The sequence below is a fragment of the Typha latifolia genome, chromosome 2 (genome assembly GCF_019914945.1).
Source record: "Typha latifolia isolate L0001 chromosome 2, TyphaL0001v2, whole genome shotgun sequence".
In the NCBI taxonomy this organism is placed as follows: Eukaryota; Viridiplantae; Streptophyta; class Magnoliopsida; order Poales; family Typhaceae; genus Typha; species Typha latifolia.
Genome location: NC_133087.1, coordinates 15,249,101 through 15,269,838, shown reverse-complemented (window position 1 = coordinate 15,269,838; position 20,738 = coordinate 15,249,101). Strand labels below are relative to the sequence as shown.

The following is a 20,738-nucleotide window of genomic DNA, read 5'->3' as shown; positions in this document are numbered from 1 at the left end:
AACTTTAGAGGAAGAAATAAATCATAACACTCAAGGATGGAACTTTAGAGGAGGTTTTGACCGACATACTAATTCTCCTAAAATTTATTACCACTGTACTATAGCCTATAAATTATTTATCAAACTATTATAGTTTTTACCACGTAAGAACCATGTAGATTTGTTTAAGCATATTACTATATAAATTATTTTAGAAACCCATTGAAAAATAATGATTTATCTCGCTGACATGGCATTCATGTAATAACAATTATAATTATAGTAGTTCGATAAATTAATTTAAGTGGAGCATATGTGACAATAATTAGAGTAGTTTGGTCAAAACCTCTTCAGTAGGAAAATTACAGCTGTAAAATAGAGGCCTAAAATTCTTTGCACGTGAGCGACACGTGTGAGTGCTGCATAATAGATCCAAGAACTAGCAGACGCCACTGGCTACCGTTATTCCAGTTGACTAGAAAACATACCGGTCGCCAACTGGAGTTATAAGTCCAGAGACGCAAACCCTCTTTAAAAGTTTTTTTTTTCTCTTTTTCTTTTTATATAAAAGAAAACCCCAGTCGTGTGCCCAACCACCAAGTCTCGGAGGATCCTTGTAGGCAGGCCAGCGCACGGGAAGGAGCGGTCGTGCGATTGTGACGGCTGCGGAGTCCAGCGCCGAGATCGCTCTCTCTTCTCTTCTCTTCCCTCCGTCCCCTTGATCTCCGCTTCCCGAGAAGGGTAAGGTCGGGTATCTCGTCGTAGTTTCTAGGGTTCCCAGATCGTCTCATCTCCATCGCCGATTTACTTCGTGGGATTGGATAATACTTCTTTTAGACGTAGGTGATTTTCTCTGTAAGGTTTCGATCTTTTTTTATTTTTTATTTCTCTCTGATTCCATTCCCTGCCGGTCCGCTTTTTCCTGGATCAATTGGAGTTTTGCTTTTGTTTGATGCTGACTTTGGATTTACGATTCGATTCTTTTTGTTTCTTTTTTATTGATTTCACCGATTTTTAGGGTTTTCTGATCTGCGATTGTTGTGTTCTTTCTGTTAGGGTTCGTGCCGGTGTTTTCTGATGCCCATGGAGGCATCACCTCGCTGGCGTGAGAAGGCCTCTGGATTCTTATCTACCTCTGGTAATTCAAATTGATTACTCCCTGGTTCTTTTGATTTATTTGGTTCTTAGGTCATAGGGTTTGGTGCAGGAGTCAAGCTTAGGCAAGCTGGGCAATCTGCAGGCGAAAATGCCGCTGATGTTGCCGGTAAGGTTGGGTCAATGGTGAAGAGCCGTTGGTTATTGTTTCAGGAAGCGAGGCAACGGGATTCAGTTGGATCACCAGGAGAGAGTATGCAAGAAAGGCTCATCTCTGCTGCCGCTTCAACTGGGATGCTTCTGAGGAAGGGCATCTCAGAGACGAAGGAGAAGGTTGTCGTTGGAAAGATGAAAGTTGAAGAGGTAGACTTTCATGATTTTTCAAACGTTATGGTACTTTTCCTCTATTGCAATGTATAAAATTGTGGTATGAAGTGTTTTTCAGCTCAAATAGTAGAGCAAATTGATCAGGAAAATTAATCTGTAATGTGGAGATTGAATTATGATACCATGTAACTCTAGCTTCATGGGAACTCATTTTAGGGCACATTAATTCTGTAGTGAAGTATATATTTGATAATAAAAAATTCTGTGTGATGAAGCAACCTCTAGAATATGATCTCTTTGCAGTCTAATGAAGCATGGGGATCAAAATACATGGTTTAAAAATTCACAAAGTTTGATATCCGCATGCACATCCTATGGACAACAATAATTCTTCTGAAAGTTGTAGTTTCAACATGATTTTTTGGAAGTTGCAAATATCAAGGTCTTTGACAGTTCCGCTTATTTTTGCCATAGAGCTTTCAAATATCAACATGTTATGAAGAGACAATCATTTTTCTTTCCAGATGATTATTGATTTATTTTTCAATGTTGTTTGTCTATGTACTTTCGACATTAAGAAATGAATTAAGTGTATATAAAAAAGATGTTCTTATATTATTCAATGTATATCAGCCTTAGATGAAGACGTCTTCATGAAAACGTGAACCTTTGTGATAGATTTTTGGATACTCTTTATATTTCACTTACATAGCCATCTATGAATTATCGATTGTCATCTGTGGGTGACTTCATCATTTTACTTAGATTAGTTATCCTTCTTGAAGAATCAACTTTCAGAATGGTACAGTACTGCATGTGTGCTATGGAAAGATAGGAAGTGTGGCAGGACCCAGTGTAGTGACACTACAAGATTTTCAAGACCATATAGAAAGATGCTAAGAGATTGATTTTTCATAGATATTCCATATTTTGTTCATTTATTTTGGTCAAATCATGTACTTAGATGACTTTTGAATGAAGTAGATCTTGTTCCAATTGTCAAATGTTGTGCTGATAATATGTAAATAACTAAATTGATGTTTGATTCTCTTGTAAAAACTAGTGTACATAGACATAAGAATTCCAATTAATTTGACCTGATCTAGATTATTACATCAGACCAACATCTATATCAGTACAACCTTGAATTATCTGTTTTTACCTTCTTTTTTGGGGTGTCTTGCTTGGATCTTTTAGTTGCAATACAAAATGTTTTCTCTTCAAACATCCTTTGGTAATTCGGAGACCCATATGACCTTTCATAATTTACTTTATATTGCATAGCTGCTTATGCCACAGAGTCATTAGACCCTGTAGAGCTCAATTATGTTAAGATGTCTAATGAATGTGCCATGCCTATACAACGCTTATATGTTGATAAGAAAAAGAACCTTGAATTTCTGGGTCGTTTCAATGTTTCTAGAATTGCATTAGCAATTTCTGTTGGTGTTTTGGACACAATTCCCTTCCAGTAGTTGTAACAGGCTGACTTTATGAATACTAGCTATAGTATTCTAAGAATGGGCATGTTCTTTCTAATGCATGACAGAACTGTGCTTAATCTTTGAACTATTATGATATCATTGCTGTCTTGTTCTTATATTTCATTTTATCTTTTTTAATCTTGATTCCATGTGCTTCTCTTATTTTGCTACATCATGTCAGTCTTCTCTTTAAAATATAAATTCATTTTTTAGGATGTAGCTCATGAACTATTAATTAATGTCGATGATATAATCTTTTTTCCCTCCAGGCTGCAAAGAAGACTGCAGATAAAAGTAAGAATATTCTGAACAATATTGAACGATGGCAAAAGGTTTGTCATTTAAACTAAATAAATGGGTCTTTATTCAGTTGTATCCTTTCTGATCTAAGATTATTTAAATTTTGCAGGGAGTTGCAAGCAATGATGGTGAGTCTCAGTTCATTGCCTTCATTTTAAAAAAATGTTCTGTTGTTGTGAACCCTTATGAGGATCAGTGATGCAAATCTAGTATGAATGCAATGTTTTGGAGAACAATCGACCCAAACAAGTAACTAAAATAAAATATAGTAAGCAATAACTGATAATAAGTTAATTGATTAAAATGATCACTACTAGATGGAAGGAGAGAAAACCACTTAGATAAGGCAGTAGTTTTCTCAACTCGCAAATATGTATGTCGATAGTAGAAAGGCCTAAAATATGGTGTAAGAAAAGACTTTAGAGTTTAGATTTGCCAATAAATGGAATAGTAGTGCTTTTACTTTAAAACCAAGTCCTTCTCTTCACGTCTGGGCACTCAAAGATTCTTTTTTACTACTGAAATCTTCTGGACAGCAGCAGTAACCAATGAAAAAGTAGAGATTGAAGAAGGAGAGAAGTTTAGAAAGGAAGTAGAAGAGATTAGAGAAAAATCTTACGATGGAGTAGGAGAAAGGGAGGGCAAGAGAGAGAGAAGAAAAAGACCACAGGGTAGAAAGTGAGAGATCTCAAATAAATTTTGTTCCCAATCGTTCCTTGTTTCTCATACAATAACCCTTAAATAAGTTAACAACTTTGATTTTAGCTGATTCTAATAGGACTCTAATTGATCATCTTGCATAAATTAACTAGCCCAATTTAGGTAATAAATCAATGTAGACATCCCCTACATATAAGCTTACCATAACTATCAATTGAGATTCTAATAGGAATTCATTTCCTAATAGGATACTAATTGATTAAGTCTTGCCTAAATTGACTAACCCAATTTGGGTAATAATTCAATGCGGACATCCCCCACATATAGGCTTACCATACCTATCAATTGACTAATTCAATTGATTATTTGAATTAAAAATTAACTTAACAAATTAAATGTAAAAATAAGTTGAGCCTAATTAGCTCAATTAGACCAAAATTGGACTCAAGTAATTTTATTTTGGTCAAATTGAAGATGGTGCCCACATCAATCAGTAGAGTTTATTTTTCATCTTCCAGCCTGTTGTATTTTTGTTTTTATTTCTACCAAATTTTAGGCTCCTCTTAAAATTATTTTCTTTTTTACTTGCTTTCTCTGAGCCTATACATACCGATTTAAGGTTGGAACTCGCACTTTTTTTTTTGGATCAGTATATAATTTATCTTAATGCATCAGATTGACTATGTACCATATTTAAGCTTTTACATTTTTGTGTTTTTCCTTTCCTAATATACAGTCAGTCTTATAATGAACTTGAAAATTGTTCTCCTTGGTTTATGATGGAGTATATTCTGGAAGGATATCGTCAAATTGATGATTTGCTCCCCTGCTATTCTAGCAGACCTAAAATCTTGCTATCAGCTTTTCTAGAAAATGAATGTTCATCTTTAGTAGTTAACGTGATTTTGACACTTACGACAAATGGACTTTCTGATAATAAAGAAAGGGTCAAAAGACAGAGGTATAGCATAAGAAAAACTGACTTAATTATAATCACATAGGGTATATAGTATAGGAACTCTATTATGTAATTCAACTGCTTTTGTAAAAAACTAAAATTCTCCAAAACATAGCTTGAATATTGTGACCTAGTATAATAAAATCTACGATCCAAACAAAGAAAAAAAAAGTCATTCTGAGTTCTGTGAAACTTGGGAAGTGCGTTGCTCCTCATTCATATGCAAAATGTTTTACACTTTAGAGTACTTCTTCTGGATATTAAGAAGAACATGAGTAAATGCCAAATGCAATTTGCATACATATATATTTTGCTCCATAATACCACATCTGAATTAGTTAAGATCAAAGACTTCGGTGCCAAAGACACGGGGAGTGTGGCCTTGGCTTAGCATGGCGCATATTGAGGTACGTCCCATGCTGAGCCAGTGTGTTGGTGACACACTAACGTGCTGTGCTGAGCCAGTGTGTTGCTGACACACTAGATTGTGAGTCCTTGACTCTCTTTGGTTTTTAGTGCAATATGTATGATATTTTACCAACCTCAGATTTATTGCTTTAAGATTAAGCTTGAATTTAGGATGATTGACATTTCAAATAGTGAAGTGTATCATTTTAAATATCGAAAGAAATAGGAATACGATACAGGTAATGTTATTCCGACATTTGCAGTTTTTGGTGTTCCGATTGAGATCATTGTGCAGCGGCAACACTCTTCTAGGCCCGTGCCTCAAGTACTTGTGAGATGTGCGGATAATCTAATCATATCAGGTGACATTGAGTTATGAGTTCACAAGTAATAACTTCCTTTTTTAGCTAATACTGTGTGCTGATGGTGAATCCTTTGGACCTAGGATTGAAATCTGAGTACTTGTTCAGATCCGAAGGTGATAGAAAAGTCATTCGGCAATTAATTGCACTTTACAACCAAGGTAGATATTATTTTATTTCCGTTTTGTGCAGTTAATAGTTTAATACACAATCTTGAATATAATATCTTGATTTATTTTTCACAGATTGGAATGCTTCGTTACCAGAGGGTGTAAACCCAATAGATGTGGCTGCACTGATTAAGTGTTATCTTGCTAGCCTTCCTGAGCCACTTACTACATTTTCTCTGTATCATAAGATTAGAGATGCAAGGAGTAACATACATGATATGAGAAACATTTTGAAGAATCTTCCAAATGTGAGTTACATGACACTGGAATTTGTTACTGCTCTGCTTCTTCAAGTGAGCCAGAAGTTGTCTCTCAACAAGGTAGTCTATTTTCTTTGTTTTCATTTTTGCTTTATTCATGTCCATAAAAATCTATAAAGATTTCCTATCTAAAGGGGACTCTGGTTCACACTAAAGGAATAAAACTAGACATCCAGAAACTTTGGAAAAATGGTTGAGTTTCTTCCTGCTCTGTTCTTTTGAGGAGCCAGAAGCCCTCACTTAACAATGTAGTCTCCTTTCTATAGTTTATTCGCTTTATTCGTATACCATATATAATATTCCCCATCAAAGGGGACCATTGGTTCACACATAATTCTGAAAAGAGTAGGATAAGTGTCGAGATTTATACATTAGAAAGTAGGATAAGCTTTTGGATGTGTAAGGGATATCCTAGTGGTTGCTGCAACTTAATGAGAAATTTCTTCTAGTTGGAGAGTTGGTTGAATCATTAAGATTTCCAGTTCAACCAATTTTTATCAAATCGGATATTCTGTTCTCCTGCCATATTGGTGCAATAAAGGAACCTTTTATTAAAATAACAATTTTTGGTATGTAGAAGCTGATACACCTCTATCTAGTTTTTATACTTGATGCAAATGGGCACTCAAGTGACTCACACTATGTATGCAGAAAGGCACTTTTTCTTAAAGATAGCTTTGTGTGCTCGAGTGCAAGCATACATGTTCCCTTTGTGTTGCTACATTTGTATCATGGTATGTAAGGAGTAATCTTTGAACACATATGAGTTAAATGATGAGTAAATAGTTCATAATTGTCCTAGTTTCCTTTAAAAGATTTAATAGAACGCAGCACAAGTTTTGTTTAGTTTATTTAATGTGCATATATGATTTGTGAAAGCAGTTTAATTCGATGACTTCATATTTGCTCTTTTACTTTGTCATTTATAAGGTGATTTTCTTAATCTTTTCTAACAATTACTGGTAGCCAATTTATTTGAACAATCAGTCTAACTATTTTTTTGTTGTCGTAACAGTACTACCATTGACCAACTTGACTTTGTACTGAAACTAACCATGCTCTGGGACTTGTCAAACCCAATTAATTATTCTACTGAAAAATGAAATTTTTGTTACTATCCTTGCTTAGTTTTATCTTTATCTCTTTCATGTTCTCGTATAAATGTTGTGTAGGATCTTTTGCCTTATCCAATTTCACTACACTCATTAACCCATGAAACTTGCATTTGAGACGCTCTTAACATGAGATGTTCTTTCGATATTTGGGTTGTGTGTTTGATCAGTTTTTTTACTCAAATGCAGATGGATGCTCATAGCCTCGCTGTGGAGCTCGCACCTTTGATTATGTGGCAGCAAGATGATTCTGGAGCCGATTTACGCAGTCACCTTAGGTGTACATTCAGGGGTCCTCCCAAGATTGTGGATCTAGCACCAAACAATAATGAATGGGATAAATATTTGGGTAAGTTTGGGCTTTTTTCCTAAAATCTACTAAAGGACATCAGAATAATTTTTTGGGTTTTGCATATCCTCACCGCCACATTTTAGCATTATTTAGATGCCTCTTTTAACTTGGCTAGTTGGCTATCATTTAACTCATATTTTAGGTATATTTGGAATCTCAAGTAAGTCGATAAGAATATTTTAATTTTTTTTTCTTTTTAAACTAAATAAACTTCTCTCTCTCTCTCTCTCTTTTTTTCTACCTATGCATAAAAGCCATATGAACAACTTTTTTTTTCCCAAACTATAGGATATTATGAGGATACTTTTTATTGATTATTTGTGAATTTACTTGGAACAGATAGGTTCTTATTGAATAGATAGGTGGTTTATAGTAACTCTATGGCTCAAGTCCTGTATTTTCATCATATCTAAATGAAGCCCTCTATTATCCTGGTTATAATCAGAGTTTTGGCTCAGCTTTTCCCATGAGCCAACTATAGCCATGACTTAACATAACCATATAGCTTAATTACATTTTGCCCCCTTGAACTTTGACTAAGTATCACATTGCTTTTCTCAACCTTTTTTATTTTATGATAAAACTACCCTCAACTATGAAGTGAACAAATTACTCATTATAACATCTAAAGTATAACACTCGCACCTCTTTCATTGTTGAGGGGCAAAGTGATACTAAGTCAAAGTTTAAGAAAACAAACTATAAGTAAGCATAACCAAATCTATTCAAAATAATATATAACCATATCAGTCATGTTACCAAAAACAACTTAGCTGAAATGTATCATCAGACCAGAAATGAAGAGATAAATGGTTAAAACTTAAAAAACAACATAACAACGTGTTGATGGCAGTCTTATAATTCTTGTTAATGGTTTTCTCGCAAAATTCATCACTTTGTTCAGCTGGACTGAATGAAAAAGAAGCAGTTTAGGAAGTTTAATACCTTCAAATCAATATAATTTCGTAAAATAACAGCATGAAATTGCATTATATAACAGGGTTTATGATCTCTACAGTAAAATTGATAAATCCTCAAAAATATATTCAAAGATGAAGATGACACAATGCCAAAGTTGGGAAGGATAAGACTTCCGTGGTTAATGGGGATAAACTAATTGCAGTGCTAACATCTTTGCTGTTTCTTAGCAGATGAAGATGACGGTGCTGATGCTTCTTCCCAGATACCATTGGATGATGGTTTCCCCCCCGATTATGGTGCCATTGAGGCTATCCAATGCCTCATCGAACATCATAATGCTATCTTCACAGATGCGAATGAAACTGTATGGAGGTGATTTATCCCATGGTCGGTTGTTCTAGTAGTTCCTCGTTTAGGAGTCGGGCAGTCCTATCTCTGCATCGAACATTTATTAGGATGAAATTATTGGATAAAGCTCACAGGACAGTTTTGGAGTTTTACTAATTTTGATTACTAGGATGTATCATAAAATATTTTAATTGATTATCTTGTTGATGATCATAGACTGTTGATATTGTACAGTGGATACTAATAATATTTGGAGCATTGACGATTTCAATTTGGATATAATTAAATAACAGAGTTGTGTTCCATAATGAAAAAAGTCGGTGTTAATTAATTGTTTCTTTTTGGGGTCTTTACATAAGTGTCACAGGAAACTTTCAAAAAGATCATAATTACTATCACATTTTTTAGAATATCAGAATTGCCACAAAAATAAGGTGCGAGTAATATCGAACATCTAACATCTGCAAATCACTCCAACAAAGAGCATCATCAGCTAGAAAGATTCTTCCCTTGGTAACTTAAATCATACTAGAAAATTAACTTTTAACATCATCACACAACATGCAGTGCCGGTCCTAAACGAATGCTTGGTTTCATGTTGTACCATGCAGTTGATTTGTGCTTCTGGTTACGAAGCTTCAGCAGCTCCATCAAAATAGATCAACATCTCCAGGCACATTGAAGCCTCCTTAGCAAAAGGCTAAACATAGTGACTCTAAAAGTGCTTCAGTAGACTGCTTCAAGCGGATCATACTTCACAGGCATCTAGGTCAGAAGACAGAACTCTGGAAAACCTCATTTGATGACTAACTTCCAGCTGTTGCAAAGTTTTACCTTTCGTAGAAGGTAAATTGGCAACCTTTGATTTCTCCCATTCTAACACAATTTCATGAGCCCTTGAGATTGAAGATACATGAGGGTAAAGTTTAAGGAGCAAAATGGTCAACATCCATCAACGGATAACCAGATTGAGCTATTTTTAATCCTCGCAGAATAGTTTTGGCTGTCTCCTTTTCCTGCAAGTTTAGTAGGAAACATATCAGGAAATCAGCAAGAATTCCCAGAATTTTAATATAGAATAATTTCTATTATCTTTCTTCAAAATTAACCAAGAACTAGAGGGAAAAGAACATCGCAAGTATGTCCAGTAACTCTGGGATTTTGAAAATAAACTTTCTGCATTTTCTTCATTTTGTTAAATAGTTCGATAAATAAATGATGAGAAGACATACAGGTCCAGTGTAGTCTAGGAGTCTTGTACAGTAGACTTCTGCTTCATCAAATCTTTCCATAGCTTTGCAGTGTTTAGCTAAGAAAAGCAGAGCTTCAATCATATTCGACCCCTGTCTCTCCTCAGCTTCCATGCGCTCCAAATCTTTCTTATAGTAAAATGCAGCCTGTTCAGAATGCCCAAGAATACTGTGCAACTTTGCTAGCTGATGTAGGGCTATCCCTTCCATATCATTACAGTTTGCAGCCCTTGTGTAACACTTGATGGCTTCCTCAAGCATCTGAAGTGGAGCACTTTCATAACATTGAGCCATAGCAATCCAAAGCCGGGCATCACTAGGCTGCAAGTATGATGACCTTTTAAAATAATGAAGCGCATAAAAAGGCATCCCCATCATCTCATAGGTTTGTCCCAGACCGTACCAGGCACGGTAATCCCTAGGATTTATGTCAACAGCTCTCCGATAGGCATCAATTGCAGCTGGTGTATTTTTCATCTCAACATACTCATGACCCATAAGCGTCCATGCCGAGAGATACTTCCTGTTAAGTTTCAATGCTCTCCGAAAGTACAGAACAGATTTCTCGTGTTGTCCTTTCAAACTATAGTAATTTGCAATGATGCAGCAAGACTCTGGTCGATATTTATCAGTCAAAAATACCCTGTGAGCAAGAAAACTCAGAGAAGACAAACTTTCTTTTGCATAAAGTAAATTTGAATAAATGTCCATTGAATCCACACGATAAGGATCGGTCCTGAGAAGCTCTTCAAAAATCACCTCAGCATCGTCAAGCTCCCTCATGCTATACTGCACCGTTGCAATTTGAGCCTGGATGTAGTCACTGAACCGGAATACACCCATCAAGCACTCATATCTTCTCAAAGCTTCCTCATGCATCTTAAGTTCTTGATATGCATTGGCAAGAAAAAAGTCCTTCATCCAGTGATTTTTGATATTCAGGTTGTTTAGAATGTCACTAGTAGTGCATAGAGACAGTAGCTCTGACCAAGCACTCCAATTCCAGGGGTAACTGTTGACAGATTCCACGAGAATGGATGTAGCAAGGCTTTCACATCCCTTATCTCTCAGTATAATGCCATATAAGTACAGACCAAAGGAATCAATGGCACCAGTTCTGCGAAATGTTGATAGTTCTCTCTCCAATGAAGCCAGTTCACTATTCATAGCATTGCACTTGCCCAAGGGTCCCTCAAGTTCTATCATCTCTTCCTCTTTGCGCTTTTCTCCAGCCTGAAATATGGGGAGAAAAAAGATTTTCCAGTACGACAAATAAACTAGCAGAAAGAATTATAAAGATGCCAAATAGCTCAACCAAGGTAAAATACGTAAATACATAATTATAGAGGGTATATGTAGAGTTTACAAAATTAAGGATGATAAAGTTGCATCACACTTGCTTGTGGCAAATCAACCTAGTACCTCTTTTTTTCTTTTTTCCTAAGAGAATGGCATATTGCAGTTATTGATCAGTTTAGCATAGATGTGAATCATTATTAAGAGCACCAGAAACCATAAAAATTACTGAAATAGGATCACATTGAGACAATATAGCAACATATGTACATGACCATACAGAGGAAACAAACCGAAGCATATCTTAGATTAAATATTGAAGCAATTGATTTGTTCTTAATAATCCATAAGTGGCCAGCTTGAGTAGAGGTGAGATACATTGTACCATTTCATAGTGATTTCCTCCTCGTGCATAAAAGGTATTCTACTTTTTCACTATCAGGAGATCAATAAGTAAGTCAAGCTGCAACGAGCCAAGGTAGTCTACAAATTTATCTAAATCTGAAACTGCCAAGATTGAAGAACTGAAGATAAAGATTATTCTCTATCAATGGATAAAGGAAGAGCTTGGTATATTTTAGTGAATATTCAAGATTCACGAGTCATGAGAAGTTCAAGAGTCAAATACAGTGAGAGTCATGAATGTCAAGACTAAAGAGTTAAGAGTTACAAATTGCTGTAGGCTAAAGGTCATGAGCTGCAAGTTTGAAGAGCCACCAAGAGGTATATATAAAAGGTGTAAGCACGATTTGGAAAATAAAAAAAGCAAGCTGATTGAATGTTATAGATGATGCTTATCTTGGTTACCGCTAGGTAACATGCTAGGAGCTCTATACGGCTCTTGGAGCAATACATCTCCATATCCACATCATCCCCTTTTGTATGTTTTGGTTTCTTTTGATTTACACTTTTGCTGGTTCCCAGCATGTCGTCGTCTCCAACAAAGCCTCCGAAAGAAAATAGCTAAACTTAATGGAACTTTTTATTATGGCCCATATATTGTTGCTTGAATTCCATGCATATATTGAACTATTTGAGCATTCTATTTGACTTAGAGAATAGGGTTAAGGAAATAAAAGATAAAATAGAAGGGTAAATTTTAAATTACTCCATGTTTATGCCTAAAATTAAACTAACCCTCCGAATTTTTATTTGTAACAATTTGTTTTCTGTGGTTTAGACTAATATAAAATGATTAATTTTTCCATCCAAACTTGATAGAGAAAATACAAAACATCGTAATATCCCCATAATATTAATAATCCCATTGTTTGATTAAATATGAATTTTCAAGCCATAGTTTAAGATGATTGAAATTTTTTATTCTATGATTATATATTTAAAAAGAGATACATTGTGATAATTAAATAATAACTAAGATTTGAGGCACGTAATCTTAGAAAGGAAAAAATAAGGAAGGTTGAAAATGTATGAGAGTACATTTTGTTTTAAAATTTGAGGAATAGAATACTATGAATAAATTAAATAGAAAGAGAAGACAATTCTGATATTTAAATATTCATTGTGTTCGAAAATTCCCTCTAATAATTTTTTTAATATTTTTCTGTTAAGTCTGGATGGAATAGTTAACTGTTTCACATTAGTTTAAACCACAAGGGAGGTAAGGTGATACAAATAAAAATTTAGAGAGTAATTTGATGTCTAAAGTGTGGAGAAATACTCCTCTTTAAAGCCCAAATATCATATAAAATTATGCAGATGCAGAGCAATTAAACATATTTGTACTTGCAGCACTTACAAGCAAAGAGCTTCTAAGAGCAGGCGAGGCAAAGTATGAAGTGCAACATCACGTCTGATGTAGCTACCCCCAAACAATAATTAGCAAAGGATGTTGCGTGGATCCCCAAAGAGCGCAATGATTTGCTCAAAAGATAGCAAAACTATTTGCAGACAGAGCTATATATTTCTGAAACAATTAAATTTATGATTTTGAACGAAGCCTTCAGTGATGCATTTCGTCAAACAAAATGAGAGCGTCCTGACAAGCCTATCAATCAAGAAGCACGAAGATGAGAAATCTTTTACCATGTAGAGGGCATAGCATCTGAGGAAGACGGCTTTCCTCCCGGCCTGACCTCTAAGGACATGGGCGGCCCGTCGGTACTCTCGGCAGTCGAAGTAAGACTTAGCAAGGAGGTAGGCATCGCCGCTGCCATCGAACCCATCGCCATCGTCAGGGATCGGCGTGCTGACGTAGGATACCCCGGCCAGGGGTGTGGATATGACGTCAACGGCGCCGGATCGGATCCGGCGGCGGGAGGTGGATCCTTCGCGGTGGCGGTGGAGGTGGAGGGTCCGACCGCCGCCGGTGCCGGAGGAGGAGGAATATGGGGTGGCGCGGGAGGCGGAAGCACCGGAGGAGGAGGAGGGAGGGGCGTCGGGATCGATTCCGACGAGGAGCTCCGCCGTCCTAACAAAGAGGCAAGAGAGAGTTAGAGAGATGGAGATGGGGAAGCGTAGGGCAGTAGAGGGGAAAGAGGGATTAGGGAGCTTACCATTTGGCGGCGGAGTAGAGGCAGCGGTCGCTGAGTTGGCGGATGGCGGCGCGGAGCTCGTTGCGGTAGTTCTCTCGGAAAGTCATCGTTTCGGGATTTGGTAATCGGAGGGAGATAGAGTGTGGGAAAGCAGTGAGTTTTGGAGAATGGCGAGAGCGGCAAAAAAGGGGGGAAATTGAAAAGTTTTATCAAAGTGGAAGAGGGGGAAATTGGAAAAAGTTTAGCAAGTTATTTATTTATTTATTTATTTTGCAAACGGTCTTCATTTACTCGATAACCAATAATGAGTTAATTTGATCGGATTTGAAAATAAAAAAATAAAAAGTTTATCACTTAAATTTTCAGAAAATAACGGGAGATTTGCATTTAACACTTGCGATTTATTATTTATACACTATATAATTAAGATTTGCAAATCCCATCCTACGTTTTAAATTTATTTAACTAAACTTGACCAAATTCTTACCTAAAACACAATAATAATTAATCAATTAAATATCAAACGAAAAAAAAAAAAAAAAATATATATATATATATATATATCCCACACTGGGAATTTCTATCTAATTAATTCATCTTTAGAAACTAAAATATGATTCTCGAGAATTTCAGGTAGAACGTTAAATGGGTTGTCTTCCAGCATTGAAATATTTAGGCCAAGAAGAGTATAAGAAGAACAAGAAAAGGAATGACATTTCAGTCATTTTAGTAGACAAGTAGTTTAAACTAGGCAGAATATTTCCCTTCCTATGTCATCTGCTACTGTTAATATAACCCAAAGCATGTTATGCAAATATTTGATGTAACGCACAAAGTGCAATCTGTAAATATTGTGTAAACTGCAATCACATTAAAAAGGTTGGATGTAAAATAAATTTTGCTAAAAATTTAGTGAGAAGATAAGAGGAGAGAACAAAAGCATATACTTTTGTTTAGATTAGATCAGATGCTATTGCCTATTGGCAATGAAAGGTGAGCAAAGAATTCAAGTTTAATGAATTGAGGTGTTCACCGCTTCAATAAACCATAATTGGCTGCAGTTAACCACTGCACCTCCCACTTGTGCATGTTAACAGTAAGAAAAGAAGCTAATAAAGGAGATTAGTTTACAGGTTATACAACCTGCAAAAGAGAGCATGAGAGAGAATTAAAATGTCATAAAAATCTACAGCATCAGTAGTTGCGGGAGATACATTAATTGATTGATAATTCATACAGGTTAATGACAAACTAATTCCTCGAATTCAGAAAGTACAACCAATTCAACAATTCCTAATCAATAGAGTGACAGACGATGTATTTACACATTGAACAAGAATCCACCAGAGGGCAATTTATAAAGAATACTGACCTATGGTAGCTTTCCATCCAGTGGCCATCTTTCCAATGAGCAGCTAAATAGGCTTTTACCAATGCAGAGTCAAAAAGAGGTGAGATCTATGCAACCTTATCCTCATTCATGAAGGATTATTACCACTTGAATCAGTGATCACAAGGAGCACAAGCCTTCTCATCATTAAGTGATGCCTCATAGGGTTCCCATTGAGCAACTCGTGAAGTAAACTGGATACATGTGACACAGCAGGTAAATATTGAGCATTGTGGTAAACTTTACTGGATCAACGCATTGGACTAAAATGCTCATCATTAAGTATCAACTGAAGCCAAGCAACATCAGGGAGTCTTTACCATGTATCAGGCACGATGCTATTCATATGGCAACAGACTGAAACTCCAGCAGAAAGGAAGCAGTTGATATTTCCTTTATGCAGTAATACATAACTTGCTTGCAGATAGATGTTTACACACTAAGCAGCAAATACTGCAAAGATACTCAGAGAAATTACCAGTCACTACTATGGCAGAGCAAGATAACATATTGAAGTTTCAAATTTGCATGAAAGAGTTTGCTTTTTGGCATTTAAAGTAGCCGTACATTTATTGTTCTGGATCATAATGCATTCACACATTAAGTGTGTATGTAAGTAGTCATATTGGATCTATCACATACATTGTTCATTGATGCAAAATAACATCGTTCTAATGACTAAGATTGTTATGGTTCACAAAGTGACAAAACATAGAACTTAACGGAAATAAGAGACTTCAGATCTGAAACCTGGAAAGCAAGATCATAGATGACTTGTAAATACCTGCAGTAGTTAAAACTCATTGCAGGATGCACCTGTAGGCTTCTGAAATGTAACTGCTTAGAGATAATGTCACTCCACCTTAATGCCCAAGGTTCAATTACAATGTACTGAGCTATTCACGTACAGTATAGATGGTTGTGATATTGTTCAATTAGTGTTGGGTCACAAGAACCAAAATGAGAGCGAACAAAAGAACCAAAAGTAGAACCTGATCAGCAACATGAAAAGCCACATGGTTTGTAGTCAGCGGGGCATATTATCATGATTCATTGACATCCTGGAAGACAAGATATGACGAATTTTCACGAGCAGTGCTTTAAGCAGATCAAGCGTTATGCACAACGGTTCAATTTCCTGGAGGAAGATAAAGAGACATTTTATTGGGCAAAATTATTGAATGATGACATGCTTTCTGCTTAGATTTTTTCTGCACCAGAGGAGAAGCGATGAATTTAGAATTGGCGGAGCCATCAACTTCATGACCTGATGTCATAAGCACGTCTAGAATTCCCTGGAAACCAATGTTATCAATTTGAGAAAATAGCCAGTTCTCCGTTAATCTTGATAGATGAATCGTGATTACATGACTGTGATTTAGGATCTAATTTAATTAGCTAGGGCTGACTAAAATATGGTCATAGGGCTATCATTGAGTTATTAGTTATGGGGTTTCCCAGGATCAGCTGAACTGAATGAGTTAAGGGATTCATTAATGTTTGCAGTATAACAGCATCAAAGTAACCTAAACAGCAGCGTATCATAGCTTTTGCAACCACTACTCAGCCAAGAAAGTGTATACACTTATTCCTTACCATACTCTAATATCATCAGATAAAGTTCTACTCACCAAATACTACAGAAGCCATCCATATACAAGTATCAATTTCAGAAAGACAAAGCTTGCCGTCAACCAAAAGTAATTCCAAATCCTAGATCTTTGAGGTCTCAAATAGTGAACCATCAATAAATTACCAAATATGTAATGGTTTGCTTCACTCTCCTCCAAAATTAATAATCAAACACTTATGCTACTGCTTGAGCTTCTATATATCTTCTTAGTTGCTGCTTCACCTCTGGCCACCTACTTGTATATGACCTAGCTTCCTATGGACACCAAAGATTTCCACTATCTACTGATAGGAATTACTATTATCAACTTATGAGTTATGATATCCCATTGTTAGAAGAAAAACTAGAATCTTTGCTGACAAGAAAATACTGAGGGCTTGATCCACTGATCTGTCTGTCGTAGGAAATCATGGTCCACAGCTTTTCGAGAAAACTTTTATAAACAATAGCCCACTGTGCAACAGGTGAGAGGTGACAGTTTTAAAAAAAAAAACATAGCTATTTACAAAACATTTTATTACACAAATATCAACATGTACATCTATCTGTAGACTAACCATTAAAAAGAATCCCCTATAATATATGACTAAATCCTGATAGTCTAAAAGAAATGGTAACCAATTACTTCTACATATGGATACAACTAAAGAAACAAGTAGCTACCAAGACATGATCCTTTAGTATAAAAAAATGTTATTCATGCAATGCATGTCCTATAAGTACAAGACTGTCATGATTGGCATAAATTTCCACTATTGCAATTACAGAGAAATAGATAACATTGAGATGGCGACAAGCAATCCAGATTAGTCTCATTTCTCTATCAAAACTCCTAAAAAATGTGATCTAGGTATCATATCAAATATTACTTTCTTTTCGAAAACCTGAAGATCACATCCATATTAGTGGAGCAGGATTGTTATTAATTCAAGTTATGTAATATACAAATTATAGCCACAAGACAAGCTACATAATTCTAACTTTTTATGATATTCCATGATTCCATCCTACAGTATGTAATAAAATCCATATCGCATTGACCGGTCCAAGAGATTGAATATTAAATCTGTTGTTGACAGTCATAAGTTAGCTTTCTCAAATGGCAAAGTCATGACCCGTATCTAGTATTGAAAGTTACATGGTAACCAACTAACCGTTCACTGTACTGCAGCAAATTTCAAGTAACTTTGACCATCTAACAGTGATTTTCGGGCCGCGAAGTAAATAGGTTTTTGTGGTAGTGGTCCCTGTGACTTCTAGAAGAGAAGCACTCCAACCATTGTTTAGGTGCAGCAGGATGAGCATTGTAAAGGTTAACCATGAATCTCTTCTCAGAATTAGCAAGGACTGTCGCAGGGGCAAAAGGTTTCTTGAGCAAACCATGTTCTTGAAGCCAGTTCAGTATCCTATATCTGGGCTTTATCCTATTCTCTAGATCAAAGCATAGATATGCCGGGAAACTATCAAGGTACTCTAATGAATAGCCCAAGTCATTGCAGAGGTAATACACCTTCTCCTGGATCATTTCTTTGCTCTGATTAAGTAATTTGGGAGTTGCACTTATCATTCTACATAGCGTAGGGTATCCAATCCCAATCTCAAGAAGGCTGTCAAAACGCTCCTGCAACTGATACCTCGTGCTGTTTACCAAAGCAACAGCTCGACTCGTGATCTTATTCTTCCCAAACCCAATTCCTAGTAGGAATTCCAATTTATTATCCACAAAAGGCTCCTTTTTATCAATCCTTGCCTTCTCCATGCCTAGCAAGAACTCACTCTCGATCTTCGCATCATGTGAAGTAGAGGATACAAAATCAGCATAGAGGAGGTGGTAATTACCATCAACAATCTTGCAGAGGAACCACTCAGTGAGACCCACTGCACGCAGCGATCCAGGTAGATTACCCAGCTTATTCTTCCCCATCACATAGGGATACCTCCAAGCTATCTCAGCCACTTCATCTAGGCCCAATCCGATATGCCGCAGATACCCTGGCATCGAAATGCTCGGGTTGTCCAGATCCAGCTCCAAAATTTCAGGGTTTTGCAGCACAAATCGTCCTACTTCCTCCCTCTTCATGCCTAATCGGGCAAAAAATCCCAACTTTTGAGCCAGCGCTGATTTCTCAATTTTAAGAAAGATCTTCTTGTTCCTTACCATAAGCTCACCCATGGTCCCCACCTCCGCACCTGTATCGTATAACACCCGGATTTTTTGACATAGTTGGAGAAATGCATCTACATTGTTGCCCTTGAGGTCAAATTCCGCGAAGAAACATGTGATATCGCCGAGGAGGAGATCGAGGTCGCTGTTCAGATCGGCGTCACGGACGAGGGCAGCAGGGAAGGCGAGACAGACGGCGATGGCGCAGGCGCGGTGGAGGCCACGTGATTCGAGAGCACGGAGTCGAGTAAGGAGGCAGTCGGGGTCGGCGCGGAAAACAGCAGGGTCGCCGTGGTAGAGGAGGCCGAGGTGGGCCCAGGGGAAGCCAAAGTGGACGAGGGCGGAGACCGCCGCTAGGAGATGTGGATCGAGGAAGAGCGAAGAAGAGGAGGGGGTGGAGGTGGAGGTAGAGGTGGTGGCGGATGTGGAGAGAGAAGAGGGAGAGAGGCCGATGGATTCGAAGAAGAAGTCGTACTCGTTGATGGGGCGGTAGGAGAGGAAGCGGCGGAGAGCGCGGGGGAAGTCAGAAAGGGGTAAAGATGGGTCGAAAGGGATCTGGGAGACGAGAAGGGAGAGGGAGAATGGGGAGTGGGAGGCGATGAGCTCGGCGTGGGAGAAGGGGAGGGAGCGGGTGGAGTGGAGGTAGTCAGTGAGGGCGAAGCGAGCGTCAGCCAGGGCGCGGGAGCGGTGGCGGTAGCAGATGTTCTTGAGCTTTGGAGGGGAAGGAGAGGAAGGACATGGGAAAGAGGAGAGGAGGCGGAGGAAGAGGAAGAGGTGAGAGTGGCTACGGGAGGAGGAGTGGAAGAAGAAGAAGAGCATGACGCATGATGGGATGAGAGAGGAGAGAGAGAAGAGGGGAATGGCCGAATGGGTTTTAGCCTTAGGGTTGGGATGGAGATGCTGGGGTTTAGACTCTAGTAGATGGGCTTTGGGCAGTAATTGAGATACCAAACATATACACATACATGAGTAACGAGTAACGAGTAACGAGTAAATGCTACTTGGACAGTAGAACAATTATTATTATTTTATTAATTAAAGAGAAAGCTGGTAGTATTACAAGGTTATAAAGTCGGATACACACGTGGAATATAACTAAAAGATATAAACATAATACTCACAATAAATAGGGAAGATCCCTCCCTTGTTAAAAGGACTTTGAAAAAAAAAATTTAACAAAAAAAAAAAGAAGATATTTTTAATAGTTCAAATAGCTTCATCCTGACTTATATTGACATTCATCGTCCTCATAGCAGAGAAAAATAATAACAAATAAAACAACACTCATGTAATAGTGTCAAAAAAAAAATTCAAATAAATTTTGATCGCCAAAAGAATAACGAAAAAGAGAAGACATAATCTCAAATCACCACCAACATAATTAGAATAACTCGCGGCAATAATCCCCAAACTTTTCAATCATTCTAAAACCAACTCCAAATCATGTGCTATAGCTAACGAGACGAGGGAAAGTGCTCGGTCACCATCCTTCCTCTCCCCATTATGCTAGAAGAAAGGTTAATATAAACAAAATGCTCAATCCAAGTTGAGTGCAGAGTAAAAGAGGAAAAAACGATCGAGAAATGATAGAGGCGATGCTCAGTAACTCACCCCACCATTCATTAGACTCCACTAGCAACTTGTAATTAAAACAGCGAAGAAAGGAGAAAAAATATGGAAGGAAAAAATAAATAAGGAGACCTCACAAAAAGAAGGGAGGTCTCTCCCCTTCTCCTCACCGGAAAGTGAGGAGGTCGACAACGGTGGCATGGGG

General features: G+C 37.2%; 3 protein-coding genes across 5 annotated transcripts; 1 reads left to right on the top strand and 2 right to left on the bottom strand.

The window, feature by feature from the left end:
* Positions 1-517: 517 nt before the first annotated feature.
* On the top strand, positions 518-9,007 carry LOC140781467 (uncharacterized Rho GTPase-activating protein At5g61530). Of its 3 annotated transcripts, none has more exons than XM_073127440.1 (10): positions 518-720; positions 1,036-1,117; positions 1,187-1,437; positions 3,155-3,217; positions 3,295-3,313; positions 5,475-5,573; positions 5,657-5,734; positions 5,819-6,063; positions 7,305-7,464; positions 8,619-9,007. In XM_073127440.1, the coding sequence occupies exons 2-10, from the start codon at positions 1,057-1,059 to the stop codon at positions 8,762-8,764; spliced, it is 1,122 nt and encodes a 373-aa protein (XP_072983541.1). In that variant the 5' UTR covers positions 518-720; positions 1,036-1,056; the 3' UTR covers positions 8,765-9,007. The 3 variants fall into 3 exon arrangements, with proteins under 3 accessions (XP_072983541.1, XP_072983543.1, XP_072983542.1); XM_073127442.1 differs by having other exon boundaries at positions 530-725; XM_073127441.1 differs by having other exon boundaries at positions 530-818.
* Positions 9,008-9,108: 101 nt separating this feature from the next.
* LOC140781464 (anaphase-promoting complex subunit 8) lies at positions 9,109-14,834 on the bottom strand. Its single transcript, XM_073127438.1, has 4 exons — positions 13,799-14,834; positions 13,329-13,713; positions 9,969-11,219; positions 9,109-9,752 (listed from the first exon to the last, which is right to left on the bottom strand). The coding sequence occupies exons 1-4, from the start codon at positions 13,882-13,884 to the stop codon at positions 9,663-9,665; spliced, it is 1,812 nt and encodes a 603-aa protein (XP_072983539.1). The 5' UTR covers positions 13,885-14,834; the 3' UTR covers positions 9,109-9,662.
* Positions 14,835-14,951: 117 nt separating this feature from the next.
* Positions 14,952-19,883, bottom strand: LOC140781466 (transcription termination factor MTEF18, mitochondrial). The gene is made up of 2 exons (XM_073127439.1): positions 17,955-19,883; positions 14,952-16,305 (listed from the first exon to the last, which is right to left on the bottom strand). The coding sequence occupies exon 1, from the start codon at positions 19,781-19,783 to the stop codon at positions 17,996-17,998; it is 1,788 nt and encodes a 595-aa protein (XP_072983540.1). The 5' UTR covers positions 19,784-19,883; the 3' UTR covers positions 14,952-16,305; positions 17,955-17,995.
* Between the last annotated feature and the right edge of the window lie 855 nt (positions 19,884-20,738).

Excerpts from the sequence above, each read along its gene's own strand:
- LOC140781466 (XM_073127439.1), bottom strand. The coding sequence starts at position 19,783 with ATGCTCTTCTTCTTCTTCCACTCCTCCTCCCGTAGCCACTCTCACCTC.
- LOC140781464 (XM_073127438.1), bottom strand. The coding sequence starts at position 13,884 with ATGACTTTCCGAGAGAACTACCGCAACGAGCTCCGCGCCGCCATCCGC. Across the intron at positions 11,220-13,328 it reads GATGCTATGCCCTCTACATG|GCTGGAGAAAAGCGCAAAGA; the intron begins GTAAAAGATTTC and ends CCCATATTTCAG. Across the intron at positions 9,753-9,968 it reads TCCTAGACTACACTGGACCT|GAAAAGGAGACAGCCAAAAC; the intron begins GTATGTCTTCTC and ends CTAAACTTGCAG.
- LOC140781467 (XM_073127440.1), top strand. The coding sequence starts at position 1,057 with ATGCCCATGGAGGCATCACCTCGCTGGCGTGAGAAGGCCTCTGGATTC. Across the intron at positions 1,438-3,154 it reads GAAAGATGAAAGTTGAAGAG|GCTGCAAAGAAGACTGCAGA; the intron begins GTAGACTTTCAT and ends TTTTCCCTCCAG. Across the intron at positions 5,574-5,656 it reads GGATAATCTAATCATATCAG|GATTGAAATCTGAGTACTTG; the intron begins GTGACATTGAGT and ends CTTTGGACCTAG.